The sequence below is a fragment of the Nymphaea colorata genome, chromosome 3 (assembly GCF_008831285.2).
Source record: "Nymphaea colorata isolate Beijing-Zhang1983 chromosome 3, ASM883128v2, whole genome shotgun sequence".
Classification (NCBI taxonomy): domain Eukaryota; kingdom Viridiplantae; phylum Streptophyta; class Magnoliopsida; order Nymphaeales; family Nymphaeaceae; genus Nymphaea; species Nymphaea colorata.
In genome coordinates, this window is record NC_045140.1 from 13,800,558 (window position 1) to 13,814,208 (window position 13,651).

Here is a 13,651-nt window from a genome sequence, read left to right on the forward strand (position 1 = left end):
TTGTTTTTTGATGTTTGTATGATTGATTTCTCACTTATTTTATTTTCCTTTATTTTACTTTTTAAGCATTTTTAAAAAAATGCCATCCTTTTCATTTTTTCATATTTTTCAAACTCGCCATAACAAGTAAGAAGTGTTGGTGGATCACTTGTGAATTTTGCTTGAATCTTGCGAAGAGGATGTAAGAGAAAAAGTCAGATTATTTTATATGTTGTTATGATAAGCTTGTTGAGCTCATTAAACTAGCTTCCTTGTCTATGTTGTGCCATCGAGCTCAAGCATGCTTGAGCTTATTCTGTAGAGCTTGACTAAAATTTAACCGAAGCTCAAGCTTATTCTTTGAAGCTTGACTTGACTTGAGCAGAGATCGACTCGGCCTATATGTAACTTAATCAGAATATTTACTAAGCCTTCTGAGTTGTATCACATCGTCATCTGATTCGCTGAATCAGTCTATGGATATTCTTTTAAAATCAATTCCAGCTAATTCAATGTAAACTGCAAGCAAGTAAATCATATTATAAATGAAGATGTTTCTTTTTTGGGCGATGAAATTAAACAAGCAAACCACGTCTCGATTGATTAATTAACTCTATTGAATGTTTTAGCTATACCAAATATCAATTCATGTTTAAGTATAACATTTGAACTGTCATTATTTAGTAATATAATTTTTTTTATGCAAAATTAACCAAGAATATCTCATATTTGAATATGTTTTAAGTGTGAAAACTTTTCTAATTAATATATATATATATATAATGAAATTGACTTTAAGAGTTACCAAGTCATTTGATCATCTCACTCATCATGATAGACGGTTAACAAAAAGACAACAAAAGAAAAATGATAGGTATTTTTGTAATTATATATCTTTGTCTCTTTATTTTTCTTTCAATTGTTCATTTATTTTAGCATTTTAGATGGATAGTTCTCATTACATAGCTGATTGACTTTGAATAGCTACAATTATCATTCACTATACACATATATACATATATTCATATATATATAATAACTGAACTTTTACTTTATCACTTTGTTTGTTAAACAGACAGCTAATAAGGGTCATCAGATCTTAACATTATTTATTTTTTTTTAATTTCCTCTTTGCCTTCCTCCCCCCTTGATTCTCTCTCCCTCCCTCTTGCTACCATGGCCACAGGCCTCTCCCAATGCCATTACCCGGCGCAAAAGGGGAAGAGATAAATTTCATGTGTCATTTTAATAATGACAAAATATGTTCATGATTAATACAAAAAAAAATGCAAAAGGAATATCTGTGAATTCGATAAATGTAAAATTTGTCAGTTTATATATACATATCATTATGAACAATATACTTTTTTAAGCAATAACAAAACGTTTTTCGTTTTTTTGCTCTGCTCATAGTGTTATCTTGTTATTTCATAAATATTATTTGATACTTATGTTTAACATTATCTCATACATCCATCTATTATTTCATTATCTCATAAATATTTTATTATCTCATATTTTCGTTTGTTATCTCATTATGTGATAAACCTTTAATTATCACATACGATTAGTGTTATTTCATAAATCAATCTGTCTGTTATTTTATTATCTCATAAATCTTTTGTTATCTCATAAACATTATCTCATACTTATTTGTTATTTCATTCTTCTTATTTGTTATCGTACACACATGCATAATAGTGAAATCTATCTCGTGTTCTACAGTTCGAACTGCTTGGATAAATGGTGTTGTGGAATAGAAAAAAGTATGGCCACTTTGGGTGCGCACATGGGAAGTATTGTTATTGTTGTGGTTGAAGCAGCTTTAATTTAGTCCAAGGAAACTGTCGCCGTCGACCAGTGCGAGTGCTGGCAGTTCTTGGCGGTTTTGGATGCGTGTGAGAAATATTGCACCACACGCTTCACATCCGATGCCATGTGGTTCTTAATATCCTCGATGTCGGCCATTCTCTCTCTCTCACTCTCTCTCTCCCTCCAAGACGCTTGTATAAATATCATGCTGCTTCCCACCCTCTCGCCTCATCTCTTGTTTATGCATCATGTCAGACAGTTTTCATTCATTGTTTAGCAAGAGAGAGACAGGAGCCATTACCACCCATCACTTTGTATCAGTACCATCATCCACAGAGAGAGAAAGAGGAGAGAGAGGAGGGAGAAAAGAGACCATTCTCTTGAGTTGCAGGTCTACCATCATCCAACTAAAGAAAGAGAGGGGCCATTCCCTTTGAATTGGAGTACTACCATCAATCGAAGATAAATAGAGGGAGAGAGCGAAGCCATTTCCTTGAGCTGCAGTACTACCATCATCCAGATAGAGAGAGTGAGTGACAAAGGGGTTCAAGTGCATTATATTGCCACCATGAGTCTGGCCTTGAGAGAGAAAGAGAAAGGGAGTGATTGATTACTCCTGCACATTGGAAAGATGTTGATCCCTGTCATTGGACTTGCTGTCACAATTTTCTTGTTCTTTGTGGCCCGTTTCTTCTGTCCTCCTCTCTTTGGCACCAAGAAAGCTAGCGCCTTCCAGCCTCCCTCCCATCCTTTCTTGGGTTGCTTGATCTCCTTCTACGAGAACCGCCACCGTCTCCTTGATTGGTACACCGAGCTCTTGTCTCGCTCTCCCACTCAGACCATTCTCATAAACCGTCTCGGCTCCATCCCCACCGTGGTCACCGCCAACCCGGCCAACGTCGAGCACATTCTCAAGACCCGCTTCCACAACTACCCGAAGGGGAAGCCCTTCACCGACATCCTCGGCGATCTGCTCGGCCGAGGAATCTTCAACGTCGACGGCGAGCTCTGGCACTGGCAGCGCAAGGTGGCGAGCCACGAGTTCACCACCCGCTCCCTCCGAGACTACGCCTTCAAGACCGTGGAGGACGAAGCGGAGCAGCGCCTGCTGCCCCTCCTGCAGTCAGCCTGCGCCGCCGGGACGAGAATCGACCTGCAGGAGGTACTGACCCGGTTCAATTTTGACACGGCTTGCAAGCTATCCTTCGACGTAGACCCAGAATGCCTACTACCCTCGATGCCGGCGTGCCATCTCGCCCGCGCATTCGACGTGGCGGCGATGATTTCCGCCAAGAGGGCCGCCGAGCCGCTTCCGATCATTTGGAAGGCGAAGCGCCTGCTGCGTATCGGATCGGAGAACCAACTCCGGCGAGCCATCGACACGGTCCACGAGTTGGTATCACAGCTCATCCGGGACAAGAAAGCAACAAGTGGCGCAGATGGCAAAGATCTTCTGTCCCGGTTCATATCGATGACAAGTGGCAGGCAAGGGGATGAAGAATTGGTGAGGGACATGGTCATCAGCTTTCTGATGGCAGGGAGAGACACAACTTCTGCTGCCCTTACGTGGTTCTTTTGGCTCCTATCGCGTCACCCACAAGTACAGAAGCAAATCTTGGAGGAGGTCGGTCTCAGAGAGTCCCGGAAGCTGGATTTTCACCGTTTGAAGGAAATGAAATTCCTAAGAGCTTGCCTCAAGGAAAGTATGAGACTATACCCTCCAGTTGCTTGGGACTCAAAGCACGCGGAAAATGATGATGTTCTCCCCGACGGGACACCCGTGGCAAAGGGAAGCAGGGTGACCTACTTTCCCTATGGAATGGGAAGAATGGAAAGTTTGTGGGGAAATGATTGCCTAGAGTTCAAGCCCGAGAGGTGGCTATCCAAAGGAAATGCTCAAGAGGAGGAAATGGTTTCCACCTACAAGTTCCCCATTTTCCAAGCCGGGCCGAGGCAGTGTTTGGGAAAGGAATTGGCATACATGGAGATGACTTACCTAGCGGCTCTTGTTCTGCGCCGGTTCGAGTTCAAACCGGTTAAAACGCACGAAGCCCGATTTGTGCCGCTCTTGACTGCTCGGATGGCTGGAGGGCTCGCTATGTTAGTTGAGGAGAGGCAGCCATGTTAGTTCCTGTCTATTGTTGTTTTCGTTGTATCGTCTAAAGTTTATAAAATTGAATGCATATGATATTATCATATATATGATCCATAGTTGGACAGATGCAATGTTGACATAATAAAAAGAAGTGGGGCCGTAAATCTCTTTATAATGGAGGGAGGGAAGACTCAATGAGGAGATCGAGACCTACTATGTATATGTGACGAGTGTACACTGGATATGAACCTTACTACTATGTATATGTGACGAGTGTACACTGGATATGAACCTTATTACTAATATGCATATTTACTTTTATGTGTAAATCTTGCATATGTTTGTGCGTAAAATAACAAATAGACATGAAATAACAAATAAACATGAGATAATAAAAAATCCATGAGATAATAAAAAATCCATGAGATAATGAGATAACGGACGGGCAGATGTATGGGATAATGCTAAACAAAAGTATGAGATAATATTTACGAGATAACAAAAAAATTATAAGATAATAAGATAACGGACGAATGTATGATGTTTATATGATAACAAAATATTTATGAGCTAATAAGATAATAGATGGATGTATGAGGTAATGTTAAACATAAGTATAAGATAATGTTTATGAGATAATTAGATAATGTTATGAGCGAAGTTAAAAAAATGAAAATATTTTTTTACTCATTAAAAATATATATTGGTCATAACGATATGTGTGTACACATGAGTAAATTTTACGTGTACCGAATTTTCAAATCTTCTTTTTTTTTTTTTTTCTTTTTGGTTCCTACACAAAGTTTCCTTTTTTATCTTTACAAAAAAAGTTTCTTTTTTGTATTAATCATAAATATTTTTGGTCATTATTAAAATGGTGCATGAAATTACATGCTAGACAATAATGACATATATAACCAGCTTCATATATAACCAGCTTCACTCAATGAGTGGGCCACCGAGAAAAGAACAGCAATTGTTTATGGTGACCCCCAATTTGAAGAAGCAAAATTGTCATGCTAAAAAGAAGTGCGGCCGTTTCTCTTTTGAATGGAGAGAGATGAATCAATGGTTCATTGAGAAAAAGCATCAGTTGTTTGTTTATGAACAAATTCCGCTCCAAACTTTATGACAGTACAATCTTTTGTCAGCGTTGAGCTTATTTTTCCATTCGTGAGTTATCAAACTACAATCTTTCACATGTAAACTTGTCATTTTACTCGTTTGAGACCAAAGAGGGGAGATCCAATCTTAAAACTATGATATGAATCTCAGATCCCCAAGAACTAAGATTGACGTAATTAATCAACCGTAATATAAAAAAGGAAAACTGATCGGCGGCGTTGAGAAAATAATCTTTATACGGCAGTTGCTGCAAATTAACACCATTTCTTTGTAATGATTTTCCTACAACCACATATTTTCTTAGCAAGAAAGAGTGTGTGGTTCGGCCATATCATGATATCGTGAGAAAAATTCCCCTTTCTTATGAAATGACCCTTCCGATTCCATTAATAGCTTCATATGAGAAGCTGACCTCAGAATAATTGCTTTGGGCCAATATTATTAATGGTAGCGCATATTGGATTGTATCAGCCGACTTGCGCAAATGGCGCATGCCGACAAGCTTTGTTGTATATATATATATATATATATATATATATATATATGTTTCACTGTGAATCGAGGTGGCTATAAAGCTCAGCTTCTCTGCATAATTTTACAAACTATTTACCTCCAATATTGCAGACAGTGACTACCTCCCATCTTTATTTCTGTATCGGAAAGTATTTCCCACCGTAATCTCCCTAGTTTAAGTTGACAAAACTTTTTTGAAATTCACTTCCAATACAGACTGACCATATCTCATCTTTATTTATGCCTCGGGAAAGTATAATTTCCCATGGTAAAAAACTCCTGAAATTTAACATTCTACTTTTTCAACATGTTTTTTTAGTAAAGATATAAAGTTATGCAATGTAACCAGATATATCCTTGTGACCTTTGTAAGAGAACTAACCCCCCAACACAAGTCTTTTAGTTAGTTTGGCTGCTGTACATATTCCTCTAACTTGCTATAAATTAACTCATTTTTGTCTCCAGGAAATATTGATGTAGTTGAAAATACACTTAAATTTTAAAGAATTAATTAAAAATATTTCTGCCTCTATTAAACAATAGATTATATAGTAGGGTGAACCTGAACGGACGGTGGCTGAACCAGGAAATTTAGGCTGAGGGACAATCGAGTGAAATGCAGTGATTATGAACCCGAACGGACGGTGGCAGAACCTGGAAATTTAGGCTGAGGGACACCAATTCAATATATAAGTTACCAAAAAATTAATGTATCAATATGAAATTAAAGATCTTTAATGGGACAGCCTTTATGTGGCTCTCCTGATATTTGGGTGAGGGGGTTTTCAAATACTTAAAAGAAGAAGGCCCAAGTCTCCATCGACTCCTTTTTAGTGCCTCAGGTGTCATTCTTGTCGTGCTTCAGCTTGCATGTCAATGGTCTTCTTTTTGCAGCATAGAAGATTGTTACCACAGTAACTCAAAATGAAAACCGGCCGCCTTCCAGCTCCACCTCACACATTGCGCCAACCCTCTTAAAGGATGCTATTATGAACTCATAAAGATTTGACCCGGTTGCAATTGGAAAGCTACATGTGGGCCCAACCTAGTAAGGGCCTCTAGGATTAAGAATATGGCTGAACTGTTGGGCCCATGCCCTGAAGTATTATGAATGGGTGCCTGAGTATCGGCATTTTCTTTGGCCAACGACAAGGGCAACCCCCTAGGGATGTTAATAGATTAGATATCCCACAAAAAAAAAAAAAAAGAATTTGGAAAAAACAGTTGACATCCAATTAAAATATTTGATGGATTTAAAACTATGTTATTTGGTTGGACGGTTCAGTTTGAAAAAATATGTGGTGGAACTCAGATTCGGACGGGACAATTAAATAGCCGATATCACTTAATAGTAGCACCTATTTCCTCATTTCGTTGTAGCAGCAGACTTCATGCAGACCAACAACCTTTGATATTTATATATATATATATATATATATATATATATATATATATATATATATATAGAGAGAGAGAGAGAGAGAGAGGAAAACTGAAAAAAAATGTATGAACTAATATAAAATAACTCATAACCTTTGGCTCTATGATTTTTCTCAATTACCGTACCGTAGAAGATCAAGGGCTAAAATTGTTCTTCTATATATATATATATATATATATGCACAAAAACACAAATTTGTAGCTATCAAAATCATAAGTGTATATATATGCACACAAATACACAAAAATTGGTAGTTATCAAACTCATAAATTTTTGATACATAAAGAATCATATTGGTCTTGGATCTTTCCAAGATAGATGGTTAATAGAAAAATAAAGAGAAAAAGTTATTAATTAAAACTAGATGATTGAAATAACATGTCACTTTTTTTTTTTTTTTTACTTTCCAACCATCCATCTTACAAACGATCAACCATCAACATGATTCTTACAAGTCTAGTACATAAGAGTTTGGTACCTATCAATCTCTCTCTTCTTTCTCTTCTTTCTCTCTCTTTCTCTCTCTCTCTCGTATATATATATATATAGCGTCGTTTTACAAACTATTTACCTCCAATACAAACATTGACTATATGTCATCTTTTTTTAGTCATGGGGAAAGTATTTCTTATGATAAACCCCCTACTCTAGTTGACGAAACTTTTGAAGACGCACCTTTCCTTTTTCAACGTGGTTTTTTTTTATAAAAGTTATTACACATTTTGTGCAACCTCATGGTAATTTTTGTAAAACTGAACGAATTTTTTTTTAGTTAACTTCAGCACTCTGCACATTCCTCTGAGTGGCTACAGACTCTTTTTTGTCAAGATGATATGGTTGAAAATATAATCGAGTTTTTTTTTTATCTAGTGACAAACAATAAATCTTAAGCAACCTAACAGTTGACTTAATGTGGATAATCTGACACGTATTTTTAATTGACAAAGGAGAAACACAAGCATACACTTTAAAGAAATATAAAGAAAATTATGTCTGTTTCTGAAAATGTAACTTAGTTTTAGATTGGATATCGAATCGAATTGCTTAAAAAAATGAATGTAGAGAAAAAACAAATATCTGATTAAGGAATCAGATTAAATTCTCATTAAAGAAGTGTCATCCAATCAGATTCAGTTTTAAATAAATATAGTTTGGATTTGAGTTAGGAATCAAATTAATTTGTTGTCAGTTTCAAATAAACATGCTCTATCCAACCTTTAAACACTTTGAATGTCCACTTTTAATGTGCCCGGTTCGAATTCGGTGATTCAAACTTAGATATAAAAATTTTGAAGTCAGATTCAAATCGGATTGTCAATATCAAAATCATATTCAGTTATAGTATCTGAATTCAGTTATAGTATATATTTTTCTAAATTCATATTTCAATCCGATATCGAATTCAAATATATGATATATCTGATGCGGATAGTTTTAAAGGTAAATTAGATTTGAATCTAAATGTTGGGAGTCCTACATCTGAATCAACTCATGCAATTCAATGAACCGAACTAATTTTCATCAAGCTCAATTTTCCATTCCACGAATTTGATGCCTCTTTCTTTCTAATGAATCTAAAGTACTGAAGCGCTCGGCTGCGACTTGTCACCAATCGAACTCATTAATTTCAACCATGTGTGAGTCTGCGTGAGCAGTTGCTAAGGGTACAAACCTATACTGTCAAAGATATGATCAGGTTGCAATTGGGAAGTTACATGTGAGTCTGTGTGGGCAGTTGCCTGCTGCTTCCGGAATTGAGAATATGCATGCTAGACTTGGAGAGGAGGTCCAAGTGCCCCCATTGGCCCCATACTGTGCCCCAAAAGTTCAAGATCTGGCCTTCAACGGTAAAGCCAATGGGGCGCCTGCATGGGACTTGGCCCTACCTCAAATTTTTTTTTAAAAAAAAAATTACATGTAAATTTTTAAAAATTTTACTTGTCCTAAATAAAAATTTTGAAAAATGATATTTCAGCCCATGTCAAAATTTAAAAACTTTAATTTGATCCCCTTCATGAAAAATTTCTGGCTTCGCCCATGCTGGCCTTAGTTCGATTATACAAATGAATCTGTTGCTGCTTCTTCAAGCATATGCACAGGGAAAGAGTCAGGATTTCATTTTTGGAGGATTTCATTTTTGGAGAGACAGAACAATCAAACGACCCTTGAATAAAATTTTTAAAAATGGTTGAAGGGGACAACCCAAGTTTTTGAAAAGTTGTATAAATTTAAAGGATGGATGGCCCATAAATGAGGTTTTGTTCAAAAGAAACTGTTTTATTGCTATTCTAGAGTAGGACATAATGGACAGGACGTCATGTCCACCATACTATTGTTCTCTATAATGGTGTTCTTTGTCTATTGTTTAACAGTTTTAAAAACAGGACGACATGCCCCGTTCATTAGGTGTTCGTTTTGGTTTTGTCCGTTATGTCTGTGATTTGACTACATAGATCCTCATCGGCTAGGGCTAGCAGAAAATGGAACTCTGGGAGGGAGGATCAACTCTGTCGAGATACATTAACCAACATTAGCGATAGACCTTAGTTTAGTTACCCTTATAATAAAAGCGCTAAAAATGGTTTAACTTTTTACCAATCGATGAAACAACTCTTAATTTAGATTTCACATTTTTAAATACAACGGAGTTCCAAATTTCTTATTTTTTTGCAACCAAATTTTAAAATGACTCGAAAATATGATTTAAAAAAAAAACGGCTGGTTCCATCGTAAGCCATGAGATAAATATTTTGAAATCACATATTTACAAGATAGAGATGTTATAGCTGTACTTGCTTTTCCTTTTAGTTTTGACGGTTCGATGTAGGTGGTAGAGTTAATTGTAGCAAAATATATCATATTATAATAGGGTATAAATAAGATTGCGTTGTTGCTCACGGAAGCTTCTTTAAAGCGATGGTAAACTCACCGCTAGGACGGATGTCATTTAAGCTTAAATTTGGATATAATTTTTTTAATAGGTCTGATTTGCAACATGACTCCAATACTTTTAATGAGTTTGATTGACAATATTTAGCTATGGGTCTCACCTTGCCACACAATTCTGTCCTTTTCTTACACGAAGAAAGGTTTTAAAAAAAAAAAAAGTATTTTCAAGGGGGTTGGTTCGATGAAATCGTGTAGGGGATGATAGGAGACCAGTCCCCACTTCAATTATATTATTTGAAAGCCAACATGCACAAGTGGAAGTTTCTCGATGCACTAAACACCTGAATGAAAGATGAGGGGGGCTTCAGTCTTTTTCAGAAAAAAAACATTCTTGTCCTAGACTTTTTTTGTTTATTTATTATAGGTAGGGCCAGGGAGTAACGCTTGTGTCAGATTTTCTTTTCTTTACTACTTCTTAACAAAAGTGAGGCTTGGATCAAGAACATCAATTAGATGTGCTTCCCGGGTAATAAAATGGTTCAAATTCGGGTCAGGTCTACCATTTGCTCAATCCATCCAATCGGCCTCATGTAATCAGATTTTGGTTTCCCATTCATAGCGAGGCTACATATCCTAAAACTGTTAGTGGATCAGTTTAGCATAAGTTGCAACATTTGTATCTAATAGGGTCGGTTTCTTATTGGAACTAAGTGACCTGAAAAGACTGCATTCGAAATTTGGATCCGATTAGCAATATGATTTAATTAAGTTTGTACATAGAGTCAAAAGTGAATCTGCATGTAATCAAGCGTATATACGCAATCCATATATTCACATCTCCAGTCCAATTCATTTGGGGAAAGTGACCCAAAATATGCTTTGGAGGGCAACTAAGATAAAGCATTAGAAAAGAACACATACCCCCTTTATTCTTTAGCCCCAAAAAGAATCACATGAACTAATTGTCATCATAAATTTTTTGTTTATCAACTGACTCTGGTGGTAATGAGATGTAGTCAACTATATATAATGAATGGTGGAGGACCCTGGACCATATCAAATTACAATCGAAACACTAGCTAGCCATGAGTTGCCAGGCACACTTGCATCCCAACTCTAGGGAGTTCACCAAATAATCCCCTCTTCCTCCCCCTCCCAAAAAGAAATAGTGACTTGCCAACTATAGTCTGCAATGAAACCCTTAGTAGAATTTTGAGTATCTTATTTATGTGGTAAAAAAACGATAGCCACAAAAATAAGATTGAGAAGAAAATGGGTAAGGGAGTCTTTCTCACTCTTACATTAATACTTTATTATAAGGAAGCAATGGGGATAAAATGTTACATGTTGAAGAAGACTTTATATAAGAAACCATATATGTCACCGGCCGAGTTTCTCCAGCCCGCGCGGCGCCGAAGGCGTTCCCCAAAGCCTTCAGCCAGCCGTCTCTCTCTTAAGCTAGCGGAAGCATTCATCTTTTATTCGGGACTGTGGACTAGACGAGGAGTGCTAAGCACTCGACACACCATCACCCAGGTTTATCCTATTGTCGGTCATCGGCAAGCCATGGCCATGAGGCCCTGTCAGAACTTCGTTATTCATTCAAGTGTCTATCTACATCCAAACGAAATCTGGGTGGGGGTAGACTTTCCTTGAGAGGAAGTCCCCAGCCGAAGCCAGTTGACGACTATATGTCATTAAGTAAGGCGGCCAACCATCGCCCTACTCGACGATAAGCATTCACTTACTCACCCCGCGTGACTCTACGCGGTTGTGGAACGCAGCATGCGCCCACTGGGGAATTGCCCCTAACCCACGCGCACCCCCTTGTGTATCCAAACATTACGCATGGGGAACCCAACAGATTCTCCAACGACGGACTTGCACTTTCAAAGGGACCGCTGATCTTGATGCATTGAAACGCCTTGTCGTCGCACTACCGCGCTGCACATTCCACGTGTGTTGCTTTCTACTAGACTCGGCGCGCGATTGAATCTCACATGCCTTCCAACTATGCCTAAGCTGGCCAAGCAGCATCACCTTTTACTGGCTTGGCTGGGCCAGACACAGTCGACCGGCAACACTCTCCCACCGCCAAAATTGTCACTGACCACAGTGACTTTGCCCCGAGCGAGAGAAGTTCAGCAACCATTCCCTTGATTTCTCTTGAACTCAGCCTTCATCCGTTCGTCTGGTTGATGACATGCCACGGCTAGCTGCCTTATCGGGCGTTTTATCTCTAGTCCATTCCTTAGCATCATCCCACTTTTCTGTCATTGTTTTGCACTTTGTCTTAGTAAAGTCTGGAACATCTCCGACGACCACTAAGTCTCAAATTTCCAAGCCGTGTTGCCAACCCGTGCACATGCTCTTTTCTCAAGACATGTCAACACTAAGGGTACTTGCCCTCCTAGACAATCCTTTTCCACGTCGGGTCTCACCCTATCTGTCTCAGCGAGCGGCTCTCTTGGCCCTTCTGCTCCTGACGCCCAGACACCATCTTCGGAACGTGTGATCTCCATCTGGCCAACACCAACACGGTCACCTGAACCAGTGTCCGACGAACATACCTGAACCCTTAGGGCACCAAACAAGCCAACATTTTTCTTTGAACCACTTGTTTGTTATCATCGCAACGTTCTCATCTTTCAAGTTCCCTTCGAAAAATCGTCTGCTCTGATACCACTTGCCACGGACCGAGTTTCTACAGCCCGCGCGGCCCCGAGCGAGACGGAAATGGCTAAGGTGTTCTTACACAAGGCCGCCAAAAAGATGAAAAAGTTTGCAGATCGGAATCGAAGGCCAATGGAATTTCAAGTGGGTGATCAAGTCCTCGTGAAGCTCTATCCTGATCGCATGGGCATTTTCTGTGGTCGACACAAGTCATTGATCCGTAAGTATGAGGGACCCTTCACAGTGCTGAAGAGAATCGGAAAGCTAGCCTACAAGTTAGACTTGTCGCCAGACTTTAAGGTGCATTCAGTGTTCCATGTTTGTAACCTGAAGCCCTTCTATGTCGATGAGGAAGACCCCGAGAGAAGCGTTCCAGAACGAGACCCGATCCTGCAGCGAGTCCCATCCACAAAGCAAGCAGCGGAACGTCAGATGGAAGAGATTCTTCGGCACAAGACAAACTATTTGGGAGAGCCGAAGAAGTACCAAGTAAAGTGGATAGGTGAACACAACCCCACCTGGGAGTATGCATTCCGCATGAAGCAGGGCTACCCGCTGGAAGTCAAGGCCTATCATGAAACTGCTGGCGTCGAGGACGGCGCATGACTTGAAGGGGGAGCCAGTTCCCCTGTGTTTGGGAGTCTGTACAGTCTTTTGCTTTGTTTTGCATTGTGCTTCCTTTGCTTATGTTGAGTCATTTGCTTATGCATGTTTACTTGTAAGGGAGTACCCACCCACCGGTCTAAGTGTCAAGTATTGGGATTTCTTGTTTTAGGTGGTCGGCATGGGAATCCTGTAAGAGGCCTCGGTCATCCTATATAAGTAAAGTCGAGATCATTCTCCTTGCTTATCTTTCTCGTGATGTACTAATTTTCCAAGCGAATACATTGCGAGATTTCTTTATTCAAAAGCATTCTTTATACACTCGTTTTTTCAAACTACTTTTGCGCCCCGTTCAGCGGTTTAAAAGCTTGCGGCAATCAGATTCTTGCCGCGCCGCACGGGCCGAAGTTGTCAGCCCGTGACAATATAAATCCTTTGCAAAATGTTACACCTTTTCATTTTCTTGTCATTTCAATACTTTTGAATTTGGGTTTCGGATATTAAATCCAAGACTAATTAAT

General features: G+C 38.8%; 1 protein-coding gene across 1 annotated transcript; it reads left to right on the forward strand.

Annotated features, from left to right (window-relative positions):
* Positions 1-2,046: 2,046 nt before the first annotated feature.
* LOC116251037 (cytochrome P450 94B3-like) lies at positions 2,047-3,989 on the forward strand. Its single transcript, XM_031625096.2, has one exon. It carries the CDS (start codon positions 2,423-2,425, stop codon positions 3,917-3,919), a length of 1,497 nt encoding a protein of 498 aa, XP_031480956.1. The 5' UTR covers positions 2,047-2,422; the 3' UTR covers positions 3,920-3,989.
* Positions 3,990-13,651: the final 9,662 nt, after the last annotated feature.